We start from the raw sequence: 25,412 nt of genomic DNA, 5'->3' as shown, positions 1-25,412 counted from the left end.
GCTGATGCCGTTGCGTGCGCTGTCCCGCTGATGCCGTTGCGTGCGCTGTCCCGCTGATGCCGTTACGCGCCTGTCCCGCTGATGCCGTTGCGTGCCCTGTCCCGCTGATGCCGTTACGCGCCTGTCCCGCTGATGCCGTTGCGTGCCCTGTCCCGCTGATGCCGTTACGCGCCTGTCCCGCTGATGCCGTTACGCGCCTGTCCCGCTGATGCCGTTACGCGCCTGTCCCGCTGATGCCGTTGCGCGCCTGTCCCACTGATGCCGTTGCGTGCGCTGTCCCGCTGATGCCGTTACGTGCCCCGTCCCGCTGATGCCGTTGCGTGCCCTGTCGCACTGATGCCGCTGCGTGCGCTGTCCCGCGGCCGCCCCCGCGCAGCCGATGGCATCGCGCAGACACTTCCTCGGCGGCTGCCGAGCCCCGCGCTGCCCCCTCCCGCCCCCGCCGCCGGATCCTGCTCCCTCTGCCCTCAGCCCCGGGGCTCCCCGGCTCCGAAGCCCCTGTGCCCCCCCCGAGATGTGCAGCCGTCCCGGAGGCATCGCCAGTTTGGGTCCAAGGGAGAAGCCTCCGGCTGAGCTGAGCTGGTCCCCCAATGAGGCTGGGGTTAAACAGGACTCGTTCATCATTTGTTATCTTTGGCGGGCTCGCTGCTGGCTGGGCACACTAAAATTACGGCAGTGAGTCACAGGCTTAGTTTAGCAGGAAGGAAAGGTCGGGCCAGAGCGGGTTTTGCTGCCAAAAGCCAAGCACTTATGTCATACCCAGAGCTGTGCTTGGCACGAGGGGGACACAGGGATCCCAGGCATGTGGTCCTGGAGCAGGTACTGGGTACATCCCCTTAATCATTGCAGCTACACGTCCTGCTGCCAACCCAACCTGCTCACCCAGAGAGTCCAAATAGCTGACCTTAAAACCCCTCTAGAATCACAGAATGGTTTTGGTTGGAAAAGCCCTTGAAGCTGCTGCAGTCCCATCCCTGCCCTCACCCTGCCCAGCCCAGCACTACCCCATGGCCCTCAGCACCTCAGCTCCACGGCTTTGGGATCCCTCCAGGGCTGGGCACTCCCTCAGCTCCCTGGGCAGCCTGGCACAGGGGCTGACACCCCTCCCAGGGAAAAAGCTCTTCCCAGGAGCCGTTTGCGTCAGTCCTGCTGGCTCCAGAGCCCAGGCAGGATGAGGTTCCTCTGTGCTCTTCGATGAGTAAATATCTCCAGGTCCAAGCCTGCGATGAGGACAGACAGGTGGCTTGATAAGGACAGGCAGAATTTAGGGCAGGAACAAGGAAGGTGATGCCAATGAGAAAGCTTTTTTGATTGTGGGTTTTGGCCAGGCTAAAAGGACATCTGAGGTGTGGGAAAGTTGCTCCCAGGCTTTAAAGTCTGCCCTTCTTGCAGCCTGGCCCAAGCTATGCCAGGGAGCGGCCCCTGCTCCCCCCACCTCCCTTTGCTGGGAGTGGGGCAGCTGTGGGGACAGGAATTGGCTGGGAAAAAGAATGTTTAGGCAAAGAGACTGGGTCTTTAGGGCTACCAAGATGACTGGAACATCTTTCTTATGATTAAAGGCTGTGAGACCTGGGGCTGTTCAGCCTGCAGAAGGGAAGGCTGAGGGAGGACTCCATCAACACAAGTATTTTAAAGAGTGGGTGTAGAGAGGATGAGGCCAGTGTTTGATCTGTGGTGCCCAGTGCCAGGACAAGGGGTAACAGGCATGAGCTGGAACACAGGCAGTGCCACTGCAACACAAGGAGAAAGTCCTTTGGTGCTGAGGTGAGGGAGCCCTGGCCCAGGCTGCCCAGGGAGGGTGTGGAGGCTCCTGCTCAGGAGGTTTCCAACCCCACCTGGACACGTTCCTGTGCCCCCTGAGCGAGGGGAACCTGCTTTAGCAGGGGCTGGGGCTGGAGCAGCTCTGCAGGGCCCTTCCAACCCCACTGTTCTGTGATTCTGTGATTCCCAGCTGCGAGGGCAGGGTGTGAGGGAGAGCGTGCCGGGGCGAGCAGGAGTGTGCTGGGGCGAGCAGCAGCTCGTGCCCGCAGGGTCACAACAGCCTGTTGCACGCTGGAGGCCACGGGGCTTGGCTGTGCCCAGGCACGTCCTGGCATGGCAGCGAGATAGCTGGGGATGAAGCTCTCAGGAAAGGTCTGTTTTCTCTGCAAACAAGGCCAGAGCCAAGGGCAACAAACACCCTGTGGCTGCCTTGAGAATGACCCTGAAGTGCTCAGGCTCATCTCACCCCTCTGCACCCACCCCAGGTGCAGACCCCATGCTCACCCCCCACCCTGCTGCCTCCCCCACTATGCAGCACCTCCGAGGAGGGTCTGGGTGCTGAAGGAGGGTCTGGGTGCTGAAGGAGGGTCTGGGAGGGTCTGGGTGCTGAAGGAGGGTCTGGGAGCCTGAGGAGGTTCTGGGAGGGTCTGGGTGCTGAAGGAGGGTCTGGGAGCCTGAGGAGGGTCTGGGAGGGTCTGGGAGCCTGAGGAGGGTCTGGGTGCTGAAGGAGGGTCTGGGAGCCTGAGGAGGGTCTGGGTGCTGAAGGAGGGTCTGGGAGCCTGAGGAGGGTCTGGGTGCTGAAGGAGGGTCTGGGAGCCTGAGGAGGGTCTGGGAGGGTCTGGGTGCTGAAGGAGGGTCTGGGAGCCTGAGGAGGGTCTGGGAGGGTCTGGGTGCTGAAGGAGGGTCTGGGAGCCTGAGGAGGGTCTGGGTGCTGAAGGAGGGTCTGGGAGCCTGAGGAGGGTCTGGGAGGGTCTGGGTGCTGAAGGAGGGTCTGGGAGCCTGAGAAGGGTCTGGGTGCTGAAGGAGGGTCTGGGTGCTGAAGGAGGCTCTCGGTGCTGGGCAAATGCTGCGTCCCCGTGGTGAGCTGGACGCGTGGGCGATGGGAAGCAGATACCACAGCAGTGAGTGCTCTTGGTGCATGTGTTAGTTCCTGCCTTCCAGTGAAATCCTGAACTGCTGTTTTTTTTCTGATGTAACCTATAGGGTGGTTTGTTGGTTTGGTTTTTTTTTTCAAGCTGCCTTATTTTGGGTTTTTTCCACTTGGTGGAATGAGGCCCAGAGGGGAACATTTAACCTCTGAAAAGGAAAGGCCTGGTGCCAAAATCCTTTGTGCGGGGTCACCCAAGGGCAACACGCTGCAGGGTGCTGGGCCCCCCCTGCCTGGCTGTGCCGGTGGCAGCAGTGCCAGCACGGGTCTGCACCTCCCCGGCCTGAGCCTCCCACTCCGGGGAGGGAGGGACACCCCCCCCAATCCCATCCCCCCACCTGGAAAAGGGCAGCAGCACTTGTAGCACAGCTCCCCTTGTCCCCGCAATGCCCGGTGCTGCTCTGCGCCTGGAATGCCTCTCCCGCCAGTCCCCCCGTGCCAGACTGCTGCGGGATGACCCGCCACACGCTGCCCCCCTTCCCTAACTGACCCCCCTGGGCGATGACCCCTCATGCGGTGCACCCCTCTCCAAACCCCGGTGCCACGAATCCCCCCCGGGGGATGCCCCATCGTGCTACACCCCCAGCGCCGGACCCCCGTGCCGTGCCCCCTGTGCTATCCCCCCACGCCAGCTCTCCTCGCGATGCCACCCGCTCCCAGACCCCCGTGCCGTGCCCCCTGTGCTATCCCCCCACGCCAGCTCTCCTCGCGATGCCACCCGCTCCCAGACCCCCGTGCCGTGCCCCCTGTGCTATCCCCCCACGCCAGCTCTCCTCGCGATGCCACCCGCTCCCAGACCCCCGTGCCGTGCCCCCTGTGCTATCCCCCCACGCCAGCTCTCCTCGCCATGCCACCCGCTCCCAGACCCCTGCGCGCCCCCTCTCCCGGCGCCCCGGGCCAGACGCGCTGCCGTGCCCGGCCCCCCGCGCTGCGCCCGCCCCGTCCCGCCCCCGCAGCCATGTCGTCGAGGCCGGAGCCCGTCCCGCCCCGTCCCGCCCCCGCAGCCATGTCGTCGAGGCCGGCGGCGCGCAGACGCCCGGTGGTCGGGGCCAGAGCCCGTCCCGCCCCGTCCCGCCCCCGCAGCCATGTCGTCGAGGCCGGCGGCGCGCAGACGCCCGGTGGTCGGGGCCGGAGCCCCCGCGGGAGCCGCGGTGCGCGGCGATGCGGAGCGGGGGATGGCGGCACCGGGGCTGCCGCTCTGCCTGCGCCTCCTGGCCGCGGCTTTCTACGGCCTCAGCTCCTTCCTCATCGTCGTGGTCAACAAGAGCGTCCTCACCACCTACGGGTACGGCCGCGCTGCCCCCATCCCGCGCCGTGCCGGAGCCCCGCTGCCCTGGGCCGGGTGCCTGCTCTGCCTCCTGCCCCCCTACTCGCCCCGGGCTCCTCCCGGCCCTTCGCCTCCCCCCCGCTCCCGCGGGCCGGTTGCCCCCGCGCACGCCCCCGCGGCTGCCCCCGCTCGTTCGGGGGCTTTCGTCCCGCTCGTTCGGGGGCTGCCCCGCTCGTTCAGGGGCTGTCCCGCTCGTTCGGGGGCTGTCCCGCTCGTTCGGGGGCTGTCCCGCTCGTTCGGGGGCTGCCCCGCTCGTTCGGGGGGCTGCGGGGCTGGTGCGTCCCTGACCCGCTCGTCGCTGCTCTCTCCCCGCAGGTTTCCCTCCTCGCTCTGCGTGGGGCTGGGCCAGGTGAGTGGGGTGTCCCCCGCGCCCCTTCGTGTCCCCCCCAGCCTCGCTCGCCCCTTCCCCGTGCGGGGGGGAGGCGGTGGAGCTGACCACCTCTCTTGCAGATGCTGGCCACCGTGGCGGTGCTCTGGGCGGGCAAGGCGCTGCGGGTGGTAAAGTTCCCCGACCTCGACAGACACATCCCACGGCGGGTAAGTCCCGTGCCCGGGCACTGCCCACCCTCCCCGGGCAGCTCTCCTCCGCCCCGGGGCTGCCCGCGGGTCCCTGGCGCGGCCCCTCACCCCGCTCTTCCCCCGGCTGTGCTTTGGCAGCGGGATGCTCAGGCTGGTTGCCCCGGGAGCTGCTGGGGAGTTTCCCCGCCGTGCTCTGGCTGCTCACGCTGTGTCTTGTCCCTCTGATCGTTTTCTAGACGTTTCCTCTACCTCTTCTGTATTTTGGGAACCAGATCACAGGACTGTTCAGCACAAAGAAGCTCAAGTACGGAGGGGGTTTGTCTGTGGGGTGTGGGGGGAGCTCTGGTGCTTGCAAGGAGCTGCTGCCAGGCCCTGAGGCTCTGCAGGAGTGTGGGTGACCTGAGCAGCAGCCGCTCGGGGCCGTGAGCCTCCTGCTCTGCCCACGCTGGAACGAGCCACGTGCGTGTTCCCCAGCCCGTGGGGAGGGGGCACGTGGTGTGCTGGGACTGGCCCTCCCGTGCTGTGGGTGAGGGACCAGGGCTGTCCCTGGGGTGCTGCACCCTGGTGTGATGATGCTTGTGAGGACGGTGCTGTTCTGCCTGCAGGCTCAGCCGTGCAGCCCTGGAGCCCTTTCCTTGGGCTGCTGCCCCGTGAAGGGCTGTTTTGGCCGTGGGGGGACACGCAGCCTCTCACCCTGCCCCACCTCCCTCTTGCAGCCTGCCCATGTTCACCGTCCTGCGAAGGTTTTCCATCCTGTTTACAATGTTTGCCGAAGGATTCTTACTCAAGTGAGTCTTCCTGTGTGGTTGGAGTTGGGGCTGGAGGGCTCAGGGTTTGAGCTGGGCTTGGGGGAGGTGGGTGGGCAGAGGAAGGGGATTCAGAGAGCAGCAGGGTGTTGGTCTGGGTGACCCTTTTCCCCTCCTGTGTGCTCACAGCCCCCACAGCACCGGGCTGGTCCCTGCCTGTGCCCTGTGCCCAGCCCTTCTCAGCAGCAGGCAGAGCTGTAGCTCTCAGCCCTGCAAAGCTGCTGGGTCTTGAATCACCGAGATAACTGCCTGGGGGTGTTGTTGCTGCTCTGGCACGCGTTGGTTTGCTCGGGGGTTTTCTCCCCTCTCTGTGTGCTGCAGGGAAAGGCTTCTCCCTGCTCCTCCCCCAAAGCATTCACAGTGCTTCAGTGGGGATTTACTGCCGTGCTCTCCCCTCTCTGCCTTTGCAGGAAGAAGTTTTCCTGGGGCATTCAGATGACAGTATTTGCGATGATCCTCGGGGCGTTCGTGGCTGCCAGGTGGGTGCCTGTGCTGGGCCGGGCAGGGGGGCTGAGGGGCTGCCACGCTGCGTGCTTGGAACACACAGAGGGAAGGCTGCCTTCTGCCTACCCTCAGACGTGCTCTCCAGTAGGAAAGAATGTGTTACTGACCCAAATCCCAGCCCCTCCTCCCGTGATTAACGTTTTCTGACACGTTGCTGGCAAAAGGGAAGGGGGAAGGACTCTTGCCAGCCTTACCCTCTGCACACCGAGGACTTGGGCTTTTGTCTCCCCTCTCCCAGCTCTGACCTGGCATTCGATCTGGAAGGGTATATTTTTATCCTGATTAACGATGCCTTAACAGCTGCAAACGGTGCCTACGTGAAGCAGAAGCTGGATTCCAAGGTAGGCTGTGGAGGGAGGTCTGTGATGGGGTGTTATGGAGGGAGGTCTGTGATGGGATGTTGGAGAGGGAGGTCTGTGATGGGGTGCTATGGAGGGAGGTCTGTGATGGGGTGTTATGGAGGGAGGTCTGTGATGGGATGTTGGAGAGGGAGGTCTGTGATGGGGTGCTATGGAGGGAGGTCTGTGATGGGGTGTTATGGAGGGAGGTCTGTGATGGGGTGTTGGAGAGGGAGGTCTGTGATGGGGTGTTGGAGAGGGAGGTCTGTGATGGGGTGTTATGGAGGGAGGTCTGCGATGGGATGCTATGGAGGGAGGGCTGTGATGGGGTGTTATGGAGGGAGGTCTGCGATGGGATATTGGAGAGGGAGGTCTGTGATGGGATGTTGGAGAGGGAGGTCTGTGATGGGATGTTGGAGAGGGAGGTCTGTGATGGGATGTTGGAGAGGGAGGTCTGTGATGGGGTGTTGGAGAGGGAGGTCTGCGATGGGATATTGGAGAGGGAGGTCTGTGATGGGATGTTGGAGAGGGAGGTCTGTGATGGGGTGTTGGAGAGGGAGGTCTGTGATGGGGTGTTGGAGAGGGAGGTCTGTGATGGGGTGTTATGGAGGGAGGTCTGTGATGGGGTGCTATGGAGGGAGGTCTGTGATGGGGTGCTATGGAGGGAGGTCTGTGATGGGGTGTTATGGAGGGAGGTCTGTGATGGGGTGTTGGAGAGGGAGGTCTGTGATGGGGTGTTGGAGAGGGAGGTCTGTGATGGGGTGTTGGAGAGGGAGGTCTGTGATGGGGTGTTATGGAGGGAGGTCTGTGATGGGGTGTTATGGAGGGAGGTCTGTGATGGGATGTTAGGGAGGGAGGTCTGCGATGGGATATTGGAGAGGGAGGTCTGCGATGGGATATTGGAGAGGGAGGTCTGTGATGGGATGTTGGAGAGGGAGGTCTGCGATGGGGTGTTATGGAGGGAGGTCTGTGATGGGGTGTTATGGAGGGAGGTGTGTGGTGGGGTGTTATGGAGGGAGGTCTGTGATGGGATGCTATGGAGGGAGGTCTGTGGTGGGGTGTTATGGAGGGAGGTCTGCGATGGGATATTGGAGAGGGAGGTCTGTGATGGGGTGTTGGAGAGGGAGGTCTGTGATGGGGTGTTGGAGAGGGAGGTCTGTGATGGGGTGTTGGAGAGGGAGGTCTGTGATGGGGTGTTGGAGAGGGAGGTCTGTGATGGGGTGTTATGGAGGGAGGTCTGCGATGGGGTGCTATGGAGGGAGGTCTGTGATGGGATGCTATGGAGGGAGGGCTGTGATGGGGTGCTATGGAGGGAGGTCTGTGATGGGGTGCTATGGAGGGAGGTCTGTGATGGGATGCTATGGAGGGAGGGCTGTGATGGGGTGCTATGGAGGGAGGTCTGTGATGGGGTGCTATGGAGGGAGGTCTGTGATGGGGTGCTATGGAGGGAGGTCTGTGATGGGGTGTTGGAGAGGGAGGTCTGTGATGGGGTGTTGGAGAGGGAGGTCTGTGATGGGGTGTTGGAGAGGGAGGTCTGTGATGGGGTGCTATGGAGGGAGGTCTGTGATGGGATGCTATGGAGGGAGGGCTGTGATGGGGTGCTATGGAGGGAGGTCTGTGATGGGGTGCTATGGAGGGAGGTCTGTGATGGGGTGTTATGGAGGGAGGTCTGTGATGGGGTGTTGGAGAGGGAGGTCTGTGATGGGGTGTTGGAGAGGGAGGTCTGTGATGGGGTGTTGGAGAGGGAGGTCTGTGATGGGGTGTTGGAGAGGGAGGTCTGCGATGGGATGCTATGGAGGGAGGGCTGCGATGGGATGCTATGGAGGGAGGGCTGCGATGGGATGCTATGGAGGGAGGGCTGTGATGGGGTGTTATGGAGGGAGGTCTGTGATGGGGTGTTGGAGAGGGAGGTCTGTGATGGGATATTGGAGAGGGAGGTCTGTGATGGGATGTTGGAGAGGGAGGTCTGTGATGGGATGTTGGAGAGGGAGGTCTGTGATGGGATGTTGGAGAGGGAGGTCTGTGATGGGGTGTTGGAGAGGGAGGTCTGTGATGGGGTGTTGGAGAGGGAGGTCTGTGATGGGGTGTTGGAGAGGGAGGTCTGTGATGGGGTGTTGGAGAGGGAGGTCTGTGATGGGGTGTTGGAGAGGGAGGTCTGTGATGGGGTGTTGGAGAGGGAGGTCTGTGATGGGATGTTGGAGAGGGAGGTCTGTGATGGGGTGTTGGAGAGGGAGGTCTGTGATGGGGTGTTGGAGAGGGAGGTCTGTGATGGGGTGTTGGAGAGGGAGGTCTGTGATGGGGTGTTGGAGAGGGAGGTCTGTGATGGGGTGTTGGAGAGGGAGGTCTGTGATGGGGTGTTGGAGAGGGAGGTCTGTGATGGGATGTTGGAGAGGGAGGTCTGTGATGGGGTGTTGGAGAGGGAGGTCTGTGATGGGGTGTTGGAGAGGGAGGTCTGTGATGGGATGCTGGAGAGGGAGGTCTGTGATGGGGTGTTGGAGAGGGAGGTCTGTGATGGGGTGTTGGAGAGGGAGGTCTGTGATGGGGTGTTGGAGAGGGAGGTCTGTGATGGGGTGTTGGAGAGGGAGGTCTGTGATGGGGTGTTGGAGAGGGAGGTCTGTGATGGGGTGTTGGAGAGGGAGGTCTGTGATGGGATGTTGGAGAGGGAGGTCTGTGATGGGGTGTTGGAGAGGGAGGTCTGTGATGGGGTGTTGGAGAGGGAGGTCTGTGATGGGGTGTTGGAGAGGGAGGTCTGTGATGGGGTGTTGGAGAGGGAGGTCTGTGATGGGGTGTTGGAGAGGGAGGTCTGTGATGGGATGTTGGAGAGGGAGGTCTGTGATGGGGTGTTGGAGAGGGAGGTCTGTGATGGGGTGTTGGAGAGGGAGGTCTGTGATGGGGTGTTGGAGAGGGAGGTCTGTGATGGGGTGTTGGAGAGGGAGGTCTGTGATGGGGTGTTGGAGAGGGAGGTCTGCGATGGGGTGTTGGAGAGGGAGATCTGTGATGGGATGTTGGAGAGGGAGGTCTGCGATGGGGTGCTATGGAGGGAGGTCTGTGATGGGATGTTGGAGAGGGAGGTCTGCGATGGGGTGTTATGGAGGGAGGTGTGTGGTGGGGTGCTATGGAGGGAGGTCTGTGATGGGATGCTGGAGAGGGAGGTCTGTGATGGGATATTGGAGAGGGAGGTCTGTGATGGGGTGTTGGAGAGGGAGGTCTGTGATGGGGTGTTGGAGAGGGAGGTCTGTGATGGGGTGTTGGAGAGGGAGGTCTGTGATGGGATGCTATGGAGGGAGGTCTGTGATGGGGTGTTATGGAGGGAGGGCTGTGATGGGGTGCTATGGAGGGAGGGCTGTGATGGGGTGTTAAGAGATCTGTATGTGTATACTGTGTAATACATACAAAAATAAACATGTACAGTCATAAAAGGAAATGCACTAATATTTTAACATCCATATTCCAATAAAGCAGCCCCAGCTTTGTCCCATTGCACTCTGCTGTGCCTTCTCTTTCTTCCATGAAGTGGGAAGCACTCAGGTCATGCAACTGCAGAGTAGTTCGTTGTCCCCAGCCTGCGACTGCCGCCTGGCTCTGGGAACCCCTTGTGGGTGGGTTTAGCTGGTGGGACCTGGCCTTCAGCCACAACATGAATAAGGGTTTGTGTTCCTTTTTGGATGCAACGTGGCCAGACAGAGGTGTTTGTTGTTTGCAGGAGCTGGGGAAGTACGGTTTGCTGTACTACAATGCACTGTTCATGATCCTGCCCACCCTGACCATCGCCTACTTCACCGGGGACGCGCAGAAGGTAGGGCTCTGGCCCCAGGGGCTGCTTTGGCACCGTGCCCTGTGCACAGAGGAGAACCTTTTGCTCTTCCTTAGGTTGCACTTTCCTGTGGCTTGGGCCTTTCTTGCATGAAATGGGAAACAGTGAAAGCTGTGGCTGCAGAGCAGTTGGTTACCCGCAGTTTGCACACAGCATCCGGGGAGGGGAGGACGGGAGCTGCCCCCAAGGCAGAACCTTGAGCCTCACGTTGGGCTCTGCAGCCACACAGTTGCTCCATCTTTCTTTCTGTAGTGCTGGAGGGACTGGGGAAGTGCAAGAGCAATAAGTGAAACCAGATGTTACTGAAAGCAGAGGGGTTGAGTGGTTTAAGAATGAGGGTCTTCAGGCTCTTTCAGCCTCTTCTGGGACAGGCATTATGTTGAATTGCTCCAGGGGTTGTTCTGCATGTGCTGCCCCATCAGGGCACCATCTGAGTCATGTGCAGTTCTGTCCACATGACATCAGTATCATTAGTATTACATGTAGGAGGACAGAGGTGTTGCCAGACCATGGCTGCCCCCACAGACACTCCTGTCCCCCAACTCTGCCCAGGCAGGAGGGGGCTGGGGCTGGGGCTGATGTCAGTTCCCTCCTTAGGAGCTTTATTCCCTGTTGAGGAGCCCCAGTGAGCAGTGATTAGCTGCTGTGGTTAGAGAGGAGGAGTGGCTGCCAGGAGCTCAGACCCTGCCCTTCACCAGGGGTGGCTCAGTGGGGTATATTTGGGGATAAAGTGCTCATTTATCAGCAGGAGCTGTGGGACAGGGAGCAAAATGTAGCTCTGTGCTGCACTGTGCAGCCTCTGTTCAGCACACAGAGAAATGCTGCTGCTCTGGGGCTCTCTTTTTTTTTGCTTTTCCTTTTTTTCCCTCCCCCTGAATCAAGTCCTTTTTCCCTGGGCAAGCTCCTGGCAGCCAGAGGCAGACAAAGATGAGCTCTGTTGGGGCTGCTGCCAGGAAACTCCACAGTTGCAGCCTGATGAAAAACCCTCTTGTGAAGCTGAACGTGTCTGGCGTGGGGATGGCTCTTGGGAGCTGGCTGGGGAGTGGTGGGGGCTGCACTGTGGGGGGCTGGGATGGAGTGAGAGGGGGGTTTGCACAGGAAAGCCCCCACACTCTGCTTGTGCTCCTGCATGTGTTGAGACTTGTAGCTCAGCAACATGAGGTCTTGTCATGCTGTGCTTTGCAAGAGGCAGGAGCGGGCAGGAGGGTGGTGGTGAGGAAAGCTGATGCAGTTCATCCCCTTCCTCCCAGGAATTAGCTGCAGGAGGGTCCCCCCAGGCTGGCATGTTGTATCTGACACCATCCCCTTTGCTGCCATGTGGGAGAGGAGGTGTGGGGAGCAGCCATGGCCCTGCTCTGTCCTTGCCCCATAGCTGCATCACCAGCTGGCCACAGCTGGCAGGGACCCCCAGGGCTCCTGTGGCCCAGCCCCTGGAGCACGCCGGGTTCTGAGTGTCTCCAAGGATGGAGACTCCCTCAGCTCCCTGGGCAGCCTGTGCCCACACTGGTGGCCAGAGAGACCCTCCTGTGTGTCACTGTGTGCCCATGGCCTCTGCTCCTTCCCTGGGCACCACTGTCAGAGCCCATCCCAGCCCCTGGCACCGTCCCTTCAGGTGTTGGTACAGATGGTGAGATCCCCCTGAGCCTGCTCTGCCCCAGGCTGAGCAGTTCCAGCTCTCTCAGCCTCTCCTCCAGGCAGAGATGCTCCCAGGCCCTTCATCCTGGTTGCCCCTTGTTGGACTTTCTCTAGTCTGCCTATGTCTGCCTTGCCCTGGGGAGCCCAGTGCTGGACCTTCACCCCAGGGGTGGCCTCACCAGCACTGAGCAGAGGGGAGGGATCTCCTCCCTCAAGCCAAGTGCAGCCCAGGACATCATTCCCCTTTCTACAGCACAGCTCCTGGTCACCCTGGGCTGAGGGTTGCTCTTGCCCATGGGAAACACTTTGTGCTTCCTGTTGCTGAGCTGCACGAGGGTCCTTCAGACCCACCCCAGCTGGTGGCACTGGGCTCTGACCTCCTTCCCTGTCCCTGCTGCAAACCCTTTCCTGCTGCTGGAGCTCAGAGTCTTGACCTGCAGCTGGCAAAAATGTGTGGGACCTGAGGGAAACCAGCCAGCCAAAAACACCCAGCAGAAAAAGCGCTGGTGTGGGATCCAGAATCCCTTCAGTCTGCAGGGCTCAGGTGCCCCTGGGATGTGCTGAGCGCTGTGGTTTGCAACAGGGGAGTTGGCAGGAGGGTGAGTGTGGGCAGCAGCTGCCTGGGAAATGCCCTTCCCTGCTGCCTGCTGCCCCTGGGACTGCTCCTCAGTGCTGCCTGTGGGAGGGAGTGCTGCTGTGCCCCCCCTGCAGCCCTGGGGACGGCACCCTGGGCTCAGCCCCGTGCGGTGTGTCCTGCTGTGCCACCACAGCCTCTGGCAGGGGGTTGTTTCCTGGCGTGCTGGGAGTTGCTGTGGTTGCTGCTGCTCCTCTGAGGGCTGTGCTGTGTGTGTTGCAGGCCATGGAGTACCAGGGCTGGGCAGACACGCTGTTCCTCGTGCAGTTCACGCTCTCGTGTGTGATGGGGTAAGGCTGCGTGGCGGTGCAGGGCAGGGGGCTCTGCTCCAGGGCTGTGTTTTGGGGGGCTCAGCCACTCTGGGGGTAAAAATGATAATGAGAAATAAAGTCTTTGGTCCTGATATGGCCATTTGTGAGAGCTGTGGCAGAGAATACCCTGCCCTGGCTCAGGGCAGGCTTAGCCAGCCAAGCAGCTGAATGAATGCTGCTCTGGGCAGGGGGGTGAGGTGAGGAGATGGGTGGCAGTGCCCAAGGGCTGCCTGGAGCCTGATGTCTCTCTCTGTCCTGCAGGTTTATTCTGATGTACTCCACTGTTCTTTGCACTCAGTATAATTCTGCTCTTACAACTACAATAGTTGGCTGCATTAAGGTGAGGGGCAACTGTGCTCACGGGGTGATGAGGGAGGCTCAGGGCTTGTCCTGGGCTGCCCAGGGGCTGTGGGTGATAGGTCTCAGGGCTGGTGCTGAGCAGGGGCTGTGGGTGATAGGTCTCAGGGCTGGTGCTGAGCAGGGGCTGTGGGTGATGGGAGATTGTCCTGGGCTGAGCAGGGGCTCTGGGTGATGGGGGATTGTCCTGGGCTGAGCAGGGGCTGAGGGTGATGGGGCTCAGGGCTGGTGCTGAGCAGGGGCTGTGGGTGATGGGGCTTGTCCTGGGCTGAGCAGGGGCTGTGGGTGATGGGGATCAGGGCTGGTGCTGCCCAGGGGCTGTGGGTGATGGGGCTTGTCCTGGGCTGAGCAGGGGCTGTGGGTGATGGGGCTCAGGGCTAGTGCTGAGCAGGGGCTGTGGGTGATGGGGCTTGTCCTGGGCTGAGCAGGGGCTGTGGGTGATGGGGCTCAGGGCTGGTGCTGCCTAGGGGCTGTGGGTGATGGGAGATTGTCCTGGGCCGAGCAGGGGCTCTGGGTGATGGGGCTTGTCCTGGGCTGAGCAGGGGCTGTGGGTGATGGGGCTCAGGGCTGGTGCTGAGCAGGGGCTGTGGGTGATGGGGCTTGTCCTGGGCTGCCCAGGGGCTGTGGGTGATGGGGGCTTGTCCTGGGCTGCCCAGGGGCTGTGGGTGATGGGGGCTTGTCCTGGGCTGCCTAGGGGCTGTGGGTGATGGGGCTCAGGGCTGGTGCTGAGCAGGGGCTGTGGGTGATGGGGCTTGTCCTGGGCTGAGCAGGGGCTGTGGGTGATGGGGCTCAGGGCTGGTGCTGAGCAGGGGCTGTGGGTGATGGGGCTTGTCCTGGGCTGATCAGGGGCTGTGGGTGATGGGGATCAGGGCTGGTGCTGCCCAGGGGCTGTGGATGGTGGGGCTTGTCCTGGGCTGAGCAGGGGCTGTGGGTGATGGGGCTCAGGGCTGGTGCTGAGCAGGGGCTGTGGGTGATGGGGCTTGTCCTGGGCTGAGCAGGGGCTGTGGGTGATGGGGCTCAGGGCTGGTGCTGAGCAGGGGCTGTGGGTGATGGGGCTTGTCCTGGGCTGAGCAGGGGCTGTGAGTGATGGGGCTTGTCCTGGGCTGAGCAGGGGCTGTGGGTGATGGGGCTCAGGGCTGGTGCTGAGCAGGGGCTGTGGGTGATGGGGCTTGTCCTGGGCTGAGCAGGGGCTGTGGGTGATGGGGCTCAGGGCTGGTGCTGAGCAGGGGCTGTGGGTGATGGGGCTTGTCCTGGGCTGAGCAGGGGCTGTGGGCGATGGGGGCTCAGGGCTGGTGCTGAGCAGGGGCTGTGGGTGATGGGGCTTGTCCTGGGCTGAGCAGGGGCTGTGGGTGATGGGGCTCAGGGCTGGTGCTGAGCAGGGGCTGTGGGCGATGGGGGCTCAGGGCTGGTGCTGAGCAGGGGCTGTGGGTGATGGGGCTCAGGGCTGGTGCTGAGCAGGGGCTGTGGGTGATGGGGCTCAGGGCTGGTGCTGAGCAGGGGCTGTGGGTGATGGGGCTTGTCCTGGGCTGAGCAGGGGCTGTGGGTGATGGGGCTCAGGGCTGGTGCTGAGCAGGGGCTGTGGGCGATGGGGGCTCAGGGCTGGTGCTGCCCAGGGGCTGTGGGTGATGGGGCTTGTCCTGGACTGAGCAGGGGCTGTGGGTGATGGGGCTCAGGGCTGGTGCTGAGCAGGGGCTGTGGGTGATGGGGCTCAGGGCTGGTGCTGAGCAGGGGCTGTGGGTGATGGGGCTTGTCCTGGGCTGGGCAGGGGCTCTGGGTGATGGGGCTCAGGGCTGGTGCTGAGCAGGGGCTGTGGGTGATGGGGCTTGTCCTGGACTGAGCAGGGGCTGTGGGTGATGGGGCTCAGGGCTGGTGCTGAGCAGGGGCTGTGGGTGATGGGGCTCAGGGCTGGTGCTGAGCAGGGGCTGTGGGTGGTGGGGCTTGTCCTGGGCTGAGCAGGGGCTGTGGGTGATGGGGCTCAGGGCTGGTGCTGAGCAGGGGCTGTGGGTGGTGGGGCTTGTCCTGGGCTGAGCAGGGGCTCTGGGTGATGGGGGCTCAGGACTGGTGCTGAGCAGGGGCTGTGGGTGATGGGGCTCAGGGCTGGTGCTGAGCAGGGGCTGTGGGTGATGGGAGCTTGTCCTGGGCTGATCAGGGGCTGTGGGTGATGGGGCTCAGGGCTGGTGCTGAGCAGGGGCTGTGGGTGATGGGAGCTTGTCCTGGGCTGAGCAGGGGCTGTGGGTGATGGGGGCTCAGGGCTGGTGCTGAGCAGGGGCTGTGGGTGATGGGGCTCAGGGCTGGTGCTGAGCAGGGGCTGTGGGTGATGGGAGCTTGTCCTGGGCTGATCAGGGGCTGTGGGTGATGGGGCTCAGGGCTGGTGCTGAGCAGGGGCTGTGGGTGATGGGAGCTTGTCCTGGGCTGATCAGGGGCTGTGGGTGATGGGGCTCAGGGCTGGTGCTGAGCAGGGGCTGTGGGTGATGGGAGCTTGTCCTGGGCTGATCAGGGGCTGTGGGTGATGGGGCTCAGGGCTGGTGCTGAGCAGGGGCTGTGGGTGATGGGAGCTTGTCCTGGGCTGAGCAGGGGCTGTGGGTGATGGGGCTTGTCCTGGGCTGAGCAGGGGCTGTGGGTGATGGGGCTTGTCCTGGGCTGAGCAGGGGCTGTGAGTGATGGGGCTTGTCCTGGGCTGAGCAGGGGCTGTGGGTGATGGGGCTCAGGGCTGGTGCTGAGCAGGGGCTGTGGGTGATGGGGCTTGTCCTGGGCTGAGCAGGGGCTGTGGGTGATGGGGCTCAGGGCTGGTGCTGAGCAGGGGCTGTGGGTGATGGGGCTTGTCCTGGGCTGAGCAGGGGCTGTGGGCGATGGGGGCTCAGGGCTGGTGCTGAGCAGGGGCTGTGGGTGATGGGGCTTGTCCTGGGCTGAGCAGGGGCTGTGGGTGATGGGGCTCAGGGCTGGTGCTGAGCAGGGGCTGTGGGCGATGGGGGCTCAGGGCTGGTGCTGAGCAGGGGCTGTGGGTGATGGGGCTTGTCCTGGACTGAGCAGGGGCTGTGGGTGATGGGGCTCAGGGCTGGTGCTGAGCAGGGGCTGTGGGTGATGGGGCTTGTCCTGGGCTGGGCAGGGGCTCTGGGTGATGGGGCTCAGGGCTGGTGCTGAGCAGGGGCTGTGGGTGATGGGGCTTGTCCTGGACTGAGCAGGGGCTGTGGGTGATGGGGCTCAGGGCTGGTGCTGAGCAGGGGCTGTGGATGGTGGGGCTTGTCCTGGGCTGAGCAGGGGCTGTGGGTGATGGGGCTCAGGGCTGGTGCTGAGCAGGGGCTGTGGGCGATGGGGGCTCAGGGCTGGTGCTGAGCAGGGGCTGTGGGTGATGGGGCTTGTCCTGGACTGAGCAGGGGCTGTGGGTGATGGGGCTCAGGGCTGGTGCTGAGCAGGGGCTGTGGGTGGTGGGGCTTGTCCTGGGCTGAGCAGGGGCTGTGGGTGATGGGGGCTCAGGACTGGTGCTGAGCAGGGGCCGTGGGTGATGGGGCTCAGGGCTGGTGCTGAGCAGGGGCTGTGGGTGATGGGGCTCAGGGCTGGTGCTGAGCAGGGGCTGTGGGTGATGGGAGCTTGTCCTGGGCTGATCAGGGGCTGTGGGTGATGGGGCTCAGGGCTGGTGCTGAGCAGGGGCTGTGGGTGATGGGAGCTTGTCCTGGGCTGATCAGGGGCTGTGGGTGATGGGGCTCAGGGCTGGTGCTGAGCAGGGGCTGTGGGTGATGGGAGCTTGTCCTGGGCTGATCAGGGGCTGTGGGTGATGGGGCTCAGGGCTGGTGCTGAGCAGGGGCTGTGGGTGATGGGGCTTGTCCTGGGCTGAGCAGGGGCTGTGAGTGATGGGGCTTGTCCTGGGCTGAGCAGGGGCTGTGGGTGATGGGGCTCAGGGCTGGTGCTGAGCAGGGGCTGTGGGTGATGGGGCTTGTCCTGGGCTGAGCAGGGGCTGTGGGTGATGGGGCTCAGGGCTGGTGCTGAGCAGGGGCTGTGGGTGATGGGGCTTGTCCTGGGCTGAGCAGGGGCTGTGGGCGATGGGGGCTCAGGGCTGGTGCTGAGCAGGGGCTGTGGGTGATGGGGCTTGTCCTGGGCTGAGCAGGGGCTGTGGGTGATGGGGCTCAGGGCTGGTGCTGAGCAGGGGCTGTGGGCGATGGGGGCTCAGGGCTGGTGCTGAGCAGGGGCTGTGGGTGATGGGGCTCAGGGCTGGTGCTGAGCAGGGGCTGTGGGTGATGGGGCTCAGGGCTGGTGCTGAGCAGGGGCTGTGGGTGATGGGGCTTGTCCTGGGCTGAGCAGGGGCTGTGGGTGATGGGGCTTGTCCTGGGCTGGGCAGGGGCTCTGGGTGATGGGGCTCAGGGCTGGTGCTGAGCAGGGGCTGTGGGTGATGGGGCTTGTCCTGGACTGAGCAGGGGCTGTGGGTGATGGGGCTCAGGGCTGGTGCTGAGCAGGGGCTGTGGGTGATGGGGCTCAGGGCTGGTGCTGAGCAGGGGCTGTGGGTGGTGGGGCTTGTCCTGGGCTGAGCAGGGGCTGTGGGTGATGGGGCTCAGGGCTGGTGCTGAGCAGGGGCTGTGGGTGGTGGGGCTTGTCCTGGGCTGAGCAGGGGCTCTGGGTGATGGGGGCTCAGGACTGGTGCTGAGCAGGGGCCGTGGGTGATGGGGCTCAGGGCTGGTGCTGAGCAGGGGCTGTGGGTGATGGGGCTCAGGGCTGGTGCTGAGCAGGGGCTGTGGGTGATGGGAGCTTGTCCTGGGCTGATCAGGGGCTGTGGGTGATGGGGCTCAGGGCTGGTGCTGAGCAGGGGCTGTGGGTGATGGGAGCTTGTCCTGGGCTGAGCAGGGGCTGTGGGTGATGGGGGCTCAGGGCTGGTGCTGAGCAGGGGCTGTGGGTGATGGGGCTCAGGGCTGGTGCTGAGCAGGGGCTGTGGGTGATGGGAGCTTGTCCTGGGCTGATCAGGGGCTGTGGGTGATGGGGCTCAGGGCTGGTGCTGAGCAGGGGCTGTGGGTGATGGGAGCTTGTCCTGGGCTGATCAGGGGCTGTGGGTGATGGGGCTCAGGGCTGGTGCTGAGCAGGGGCTGTGGGTGATGGGAGCTTGTCCTGGGCTGATCAGGGGCTGTGGGTGATGGGGCTCAGGGCTGGTGCTGAGCAGGGGCTGTGGGTGATGGGGCTTGTCCTGGGCTGAGCAGGGGCTGTGGGTGATGGGGCTTGTCCTGGGCTGAGCAGGGGCTGTGGGTGATGGGGCTTGTCCTGGGCTGAGCAGGGGCTGTGGGTGATGGGGCTCAGGGCTGGTGCTGAGCAGGGGCTGTGGGTGATGGGGCTTGTCCTGGGCTGAGCAGGGGCTGTGGGTGATGGGGCTCAGGGCTGGTGCTGAGCAGGGGCTGTGGGTGATGGGGCTTGTCCTGGGCTGAGCAGGGGCTGTGGGCGATGGGGGCTCAGGGCTGGTGCTGAGCAGGGGCTGTGGGTGATGGGGCTTGTCCTGGGCTGAGCAGGGGCTGTGGGTGATGGGGCTCAGGGCTGGTGCTGAGCAGGGGCTGTGGGCGATGGGGGCTCAGGGCTGGTGCTGAGCAGGGGCTGTGGGTGATGGGGCTTGTCCTGGACTGAGCAGGGGCTGTGGGTGATGGGGCTCAGGGCTGGTGCTGAGCAGGGGCTGTGGGCGATGGGGGCTCAGGGCTGGTGCTGAGCAGGGGCTGTGGGTGATGGGGCTTGTCCTGGGCTGGGCAGGGGCTCTGGGTGATGGGGCTCAGGGCTGGTGCTGAGCAGGGGCTGTGGGTGATGGGGCTTGTCCTGGACTGAGCAGGGGCTGTGGGTGATGGGGCTCAGGGCTGGTGCTGAGCAGGGGCTGTGGATGGTGGGGCTTGTCCTGGGCTGAGCAGGGGCTGTGGGTGATGGGGCTCAGGGCTGGTGCTGAGCAGGGGCTGTGGGCGATGGGGGCTCAGGGCTGGTGCTGAGCAGGGGCTGTGGGCGATGGGGGCTCAGGGCTGGTGCTGAGCAGGGGCTGTGGGTGATGGGGCTCAGGGCTGGTGCTGAGCAGGGGCTGTGGGTGATGGGGCTTGTCCTGGACTGAGCAGGGGCTGTGGGTGATGGGGCTCAGGGCTGGTGCTGAGCAGGGGCTGTGGGTGGTGGGGCTTGTCCTGGGCTGAGCAGGGGCTGTGGGTGATGGGGGCTCAGGACTGGTGCTGAGCAGGGGCCGTGGGTGATGGGGCTCAGGGCTGGTGCTGAGCAGGGGCTGTGGGTGATGGGGCTCAGGGCTGGTGCTGAGCAGGGGCTGTGGGTGATGGGAGCTTGTCCTGGGCTGATCAGGGGCTGTGGGTGATGGGGCTCAGGGCTGGTGCTGAGCAGGGGCTGTGGGTGATGGGAGCTTGTCCTGGGCTGATCAGGGGCTGTGGGTGATGGGGCTCAGGGCTGGTGCTGAGCAGGGGCTGTGGGTGATGGGAGCTTGTCCTGGGCTGATCAGGGGCTGTGGGTGATGGGGCTCAGGGCTGGTGCTGAGCAGGGGCTGTGGGTGATGGGGCTTGTCCTGGGCTGAGCAGGGGCTGTGGGTGATGGGGCTTGTCCTGGGCTGAGCAGGGGCTGTGGGTGATGGGGCTTGTCCTGGGCTGAGCAGGGGCTGTGAGTGATGGGGCTTGTCCTGGGCTGAGCAGGGGCTGTGGGTGATGGGGCTCAGGGCTGGTGCTGAGCAGGGGCTGTGGGTGATGGGGCTTGTCCTGGGCTGATCAGGGGCTGTGGGTGATGGGGCTCAGGGCTGGTGCTGAGCAGGGGCTGTGGGTGATGGGGCTTGTCCTGGGCTGAGCAGGGGCTGTGGGTGATGGGGCTCAGGGCTGGTGCTGAGCAGGGGCTGTGGGTGATGGGGCTTGTCCTGGGCTGAGCAGGGGCTGTGGGCGATGGGGGCTCAGGGCTGGTGCTGAGCAGGGGCTGTGGGTGATGGGGCTTGTCCTGGGCTGAGCAGGGGCTGTGGGTGATGGGGCTCAGGGCTGGTGCTGAGCAGGGGCTGTGGGCGATGGGGGCTCAGGGCTGGTGCTGAGCAGGGGCTGTGGGTGATGGGGCTTGTCCTGGACTGAGCAGGGGCTGTGGGTGATGGGGCTCAGGGCTGGTGCTGAGCAGGGGCTGTGGGTGATGGGGCTTGTCCTGGGCTGGGCAGGGGCTCTGGGTGATGGGGCTCAGGGCTGGTGCTGAGCAGGGGCTGTGGGTGATGGGGCTTGTCCTGGACTGAGCAGGGGCTGTGGGTGATGGGGCTCAGGGCTGGTGCTGAGCAGGGGCTGTGGATGGTGGGGCTTGTCCTGGGCTGAGCAGGGGCTGTGGGTGATGGGGCTCAGGGCTGGTGCTGAGCAGGGGCTGTGGGCGATGGGGGCTCAGGGCTGGTGCTGAGCAGGGGCTGTGGGCGATGGGGGCTCAGGGCTGGTGCTGAGCAGGGGCTGTGGGTGATGGGGCTTGTCCTGGACTGAGCAGGGGCTGTGGGTGATGGGGCTCAGGGCTGGTGCTGAGCAGGGGCTGTGGGTGGTGGGGCTTGTCCTGGGCTGAGCAGGGGCTCTGGGTGATGGGGGCTCAGGGCTGGTGCTGAGCAGGGGCTGTGGGTGATGGGGCTCAGGGCTGGTGCTGAGCAGGGGCTGTGGGTGATGGGAGCTTGTCCTGGGCTGATCAGGGGCTGTGGGTGATGGGGCTCAGGGCTGGTGCTGAGCAGGGGCTGTGGGTGATGGGAGCTTGTCCTGGGCTGATCAGGGGCTGTGGGTGATGGGGCTCAGGGCTGGTGCTGAGCAGGGGCTGTGGGTGATGGGAGCTTGTCCTGGGCTGATCAGGGGCTGTGGGTGATGGGGCTCAGGGCTGGTGCTGAGCAGGGGCTGTGGGTGATGGGAGCTTGTCCTGGGCTGATCAGGGGCTGTGGGTGATGGGGCTCAGGGCTGGTGCTGAGCAGGGGCTGTGGATGATGGGGGCTTGTCCTGGGCTGAGCAGGGGCTGTGGGTGATGGGGCTCAGGGCTGGTGCTGAGCAGGGGCTGTGGATGATGGGAGCTTGTCCTGGGCTGAGCAGGGGCTGTGGGTGATGGGGCTCAGGACTGGTGCTGAGCAGGGGCTGTGGGTGATGGGTCTCAGGGCTGGTGCTGCCCAGGGGCTGTGGGTGATGGGGGCTTGGCCTGGGCTGATCAGGGGCTGTGGGTGATGGGGGATTGTCCTGGGCTGAGCAGGGGCTGTGGGTGATGGGTCTCAGGGCTGGTGCTGCCCAGGGGCTGTGGGTGATGGGAGATTGTCCTGGGCTGAGCAGGGGCTGTGGATGATGGGAGCTTGTCCTGGGCTGATCAGGGGCTGTGGGTGATGGGGGCTCAGGGCTGGTGCTGAGCAGGGGCTGTGGGTTATGGGACTTGTCCTGGGCTGCCCAGGGGCTGTGGATGATGGGGAGTCAGGACTGGTGCTGCCTGGCAGCCATAGCAGGCCCCTTGGAAGGTGACTTGGGGTCCCCTGGGGCTCCTGCACTGTGGGGAGTGGGGGTGCTGCCTGTGGGGTTGCTGCAGCACGAGCCAGGAGCCGCCCTGGGCATCTGCCCCGTGTACCCCAAACCAGCTGCGAGCCTCTGGGGCCACCTCAGCCCGGCGTACACAGAGTGGAAGGTGCTGCTGGGTGGCTTTTTTGGAGCCAAAGCCTGTGTTCAGGAGCATTTCTCACCTGTCCCCGCTGCTCTGAGCCCAGCATGGCCCTTTGCAGGCTGTGTGCAGCCCGGGTCCTGGCTCCTGAGCCTCGTCTCAGGCTGTGTCTCAGCTTGTGCCTCCTTCCCTTGCAGAATATTTTAATAACCTATATTGGGATGTTTTTTGGAGGAGACTATATTTTTACATGGACAAACTTCATTGGCCTAAATATCAGGTAAGAACTCTGGTCCCTGTGGGAGAATTGCTGTGAGACTGACACTTGGGCTCTTAAGAGACATAAAAATCCTGCTGGGGCTGGTGATGTGCTGCAGGAGAGGAGCTGCTGTGGGGCTGACCCACAGCTCAGGCTGTGGCAGCTCACACTGGGGCTGGTGATGTGCTGCAGGAGGGGAGCTGGTGTGGGGCTGACCCACAGCTCAGGCTGTGGCAGCTCACACTGGGGCTGGTGATGTGCTGCAGGAGAGGAGCTGGTGTGGGGCTGACCCACAGCTCGGGCTGTGGCAGCTCACACTGGGGCTGGTGATGTGCTGCAGGAGGGGAGCTGGTGTGGGGCTGACCCACAGCTCAGGCTGTGGCAGCTCGCACTGGGGCTGGTGTTTGTGCTCTGCAGAGGAGCTGGTGTGGGGCTGACCCACAGCTCGGGCTGTGGCAGCTCACACTGGGGCTGGTGTTTGTGCTGCAGGAGAGGAGCTGGTGTGGGGCTGACCCACAGCTTGGGCTGTGGCAGCTCGCACTGGGGCTGGTGTTTGTGCTGCAGGAGAGGAGCTGGTGTGGGGCTGACCCACAGCTCGGGCTGTGGCAGCTCACACTGGGGCTGGTGATGTGCTGCAGGAGGGGAGCTGGTGTGGGGCTGACCCACAGCTCGGGCTGTGGCAGCTCGCACTGGGGCTGGTGTTTGTGCTCAGCAGAGGAGCTGGTGTGGGGCTGACCCACAGCCTGGGCTGTGGCAGCTCCTGCTGGGGCTGGTGTTTGTGCTCAGCAGAGGAGCTGGTGTGGGGCTGGCAGCTCCCAGGCAGGCTCAGGTTGTTTCCAAGCCAGGAGAGCAGACAGAGAGCTGTATTTTAGCAGCAGACCTGAGTTGTTCTCAGAGTTGTGTGTGTCTGAATCGTGGAGTTCAGGTGGTGAAAGAACTTTGGGGTGTGTTTCAGCTGGTATTTTAGCACAGTGTTTGGAAAAGCCTCCTTTGTGGCCTGGGTGTGTTTCTGTGCTGTGAAAAGCCTCCCAGTTCTCCCCTGGCCTTTAGCAGGGTCCCTTTGGTGGTGGAGGGTCCCAGCAGCAGCCTGGGGACTTGGGGCCACTGAGTGTTTGGGTCCAAATGAAACAAAACCACCTGAGCTTAGGAGGAAGAGGGAGAATCTTGGTGCAAATTGCTGCTTGCAGCAGCTCCTGGGGCCTTTCCCCGTGGTTCTGGCTTTTCTGTGGCAGGGGGTGTTGGTGGGTGCCTGGGGCAGGTCTGTCTGAGGCTGCTGGGGGGAGCCAGGGGAGCGTGCCCTGAGCTGGGGAGGTCTCACTGTGAGCCCCTGTTTCTGCAGTATTGCTGGAAGCCTGGTGTACTCCTACATCACCTTCACGGAGGAGCAGCTGAGCAAGCAGCCCGAAGCTGGCAGCAAGATGGATAGTAAAGGAAAGAGCTCGGTGTGAGCAGGGAGAGGCTTTTCTTGGGAAGCAACCTGTTTCTGTCCAGCTGATGGTGGGCAGAAGGCAGGGAGGGATTGGGGCTGAATGCCCTGAAGGACACAGCTCTTGATTTGCACAATCGATGGCGCTGCCTTGACAAATGATGGGGAGGATGATGCACGGTGAAGGGTGCAGCTAATTCAGTCTGATTGGGAGGAGGTGACAGGGTTCTAATCACACTGCCATGTGGCAGTGCCAAAAGACTGGGAGGGCTCTGCCCTGAGCCTGGGGGATACTGGGGCTGCCTTTGCTCCCTGCCCCCCAGAGCCCTCCCTGCAGGAAGGGGAGCCCCTGGGAGCTGGGGGGGGAGCTGGGGCAGGGCCAGCGCTGCTGTTCCCCCAGCAAAGCTGCTTCTGCAGGATGCCAGACCCTTTGTGCTCAATGCACAGTGCTCCCTGACCTGCCTCATGTTTGGGGTTGGGTTCTGTGTTCTGTTAACCCACTCTAAAGCTGGGTTTACCCTCCTCAGCCTCTCAGAGCCCTGCAGAGGGTCACCCCCTTGCTCTCCTGCCCAGGGTTGCTCAGGGATGTTCCCAACATGGTTTTACCCATCCCTGGTGAGCTCAGCAGGGCCAGCAGCCTTCCTCCAGCCACCCTGGGGGCAGACACCTCTGCACTAGGCAAAGCTGCTGGCGGGGCTGGGGCTGGCCCCTGGGGCAGGGGCTCTCCCAGGGAGCTTTGGAGCCCATGGGGAGCAGCTGGAGGGCTGAGGGAAGAGCTGGCATCCCACCTGGCACACAGCAGTCCTTCCCTGGGGCCAGAAACCCACTGCTCCTGCTCTCCCCAGCCCTCAGGGGGGTGGTGGGAGGCTGTGGGTGCAGGGCTGGGTTTCTGCTGGAGCTGCCTTTGCTTCCTGAAGTCTTTGAACGATGTGATTTACTTTTCATACATTGGGCAGTGTTAACTGATCTTTTGGTAAGGATTGTCTGACTCAGCACTTCTTTCTAGGTCTCTCCTTGCATTGTCTTTGGGTTTTTAAAGAGAATTGTTTCTAATTGTGGTTTTAAAAACAAGAGATTTTGGTAAAACCCTCGAGAGGTGTTTTTGTGTGTGTGTGTGTGTGTGTGTGTAATTTCCTTTGGGGCCTGGGAAAAGGGCTTCTAGACACAACAGGACGTGTGTCCTAAACATGTACCTGCTGTTGGAGGAAGCTGCATTCTTTGAGTGCTTACCCTTGATGTTCTTGTGTGCCACAGAGTGCTGGTGAAGGTGTAGAGTGAAGCTGCTGCCCTCTGCTCCACACTCCCATCCCAGGGGCTTCGCTTCCTGGGGCACTGCGTGGGTTGGGGGTGATGAGAGGCCTGGCAGCAGGGAGGGCTGATGCTTCCCCTTCCCACAGCTCAGTGGGACAAAGACAAAATTCCCTGGTCATTAGTATTGCTTCCTAAACCTCAGCCAAACCTCAGCTTGCTTTGCCATCAGCTGCAGAGCTGCTGAAGAGCCAGAGCTCCAGGGGGGTTGCCTGGTTGCCCCCAGCCCCATCCCTCTCCACTGTCCCTTGGACAAGAACACTCACCCATCACTGTTTAAGTTCAGGATGTTGATTTCTGTCAGTGGCTGAATCTGCTGATTAGCTTTGCTGCCCCCAAAAAAAGGAGTTGAAACCACTTTTCAAGGCTCTTTTGCACAGTGCAGGGATGGGCTGGGGCTGCCCTGGCACAGCAAGCAGAGGTCCCACCACTGTGTTTTCTATGCCATTGATTGACTACAGTGTTCTCTACAGAGAATCTGTTTATTGGTGATTAAAAGGGGGCCCCTTTTACTGGACTGTATGGCAGGCTCTGTGGGGCCAGTGCTGAGAGCACAAGCAATCTCATGTGCCTCTCTGTTTCTGTACTGGCTTCAAATAAACCCCCCCACCTTCCCTCCTTGTGCTCCTCCAAGCCCTGGCTGTCCCTTCAGGTGTCCTCAGGTAGGTGTGGAGGAAGAGGTTGGGGGGAAGAGGGAGAGC

The 25,412-nt window shown here is 63.0% G+C and overlaps 1 protein-coding gene across 1 annotated transcript; it reads left to right on the top strand.

Annotated features, from left to right (window-relative positions):
• Nucleotides 1–3,990: 3,990 nt before the first annotated feature.
• On the top strand, nucleotides 3,991–24,494 carry SLC35D1 (solute carrier family 35 member D1). The gene is made up of 12 exons (XM_062003625.1): nucleotides 3,991–4,193; nucleotides 4,551–4,584; nucleotides 4,686–4,772; nucleotides 4,991–5,058; nucleotides 5,471–5,542; nucleotides 5,971–6,039; nucleotides 6,303–6,405; nucleotides 10,106–10,198; nucleotides 12,708–12,775; nucleotides 13,058–13,136; nucleotides 21,916–21,998; nucleotides 23,317–24,494. The coding sequence occupies exons 1-12, from the start codon at nucleotides 3,994–3,996 to the stop codon at nucleotides 23,423–23,425; spliced, it is 1,065 nt and encodes a 354-aa protein (XP_061859609.1). The 5' UTR covers nucleotides 3,991–3,993; the 3' UTR covers nucleotides 23,426–24,494.
• Nucleotides 24,495–25,412: the final 918 nt, after the last annotated feature.

Source organism: Colius striatus, chromosome 10, assembly GCF_028858725.1.
Source record: "Colius striatus isolate bColStr4 chromosome 10, bColStr4.1.hap1, whole genome shotgun sequence".
Classification (NCBI taxonomy): domain Eukaryota; kingdom Metazoa; phylum Chordata; class Aves; order Coliiformes; family Coliidae; genus Colius; species Colius striatus.
The sequence above is the reverse complement of the archived record's forward strand: the minus strand, read 5'-3'. Positions and strand labels throughout refer to the sequence as shown.

What these genes read in the sequence shown, in the direction of transcription:
- SLC35D1 (XM_062003625.1), top strand. Translation starts at nt 3,994, where the DNA reads ATGTCGTCGAGGCCGGCGGCGCGCAGACGCCCGGTGGTCGGGGCCGGA. An exon ending in GCCGAAGGATTCTTACTCAA is followed by an intron (nt 5,543 to 5,970) that starts GTGAGTCTTCCT and finishes CTGCCTTTGCAG; the next exon opens with GAAGAAGTTTTCCTGGGGCA. An exon ending in TTCATTGGCCTAAATATCAG is followed by an intron (nt 21,999 to 23,316) that starts GTAAGAACTCTG and finishes CTGTTTCTGCAG; the next exon opens with TATTGCTGGAAGCCTGGTGT.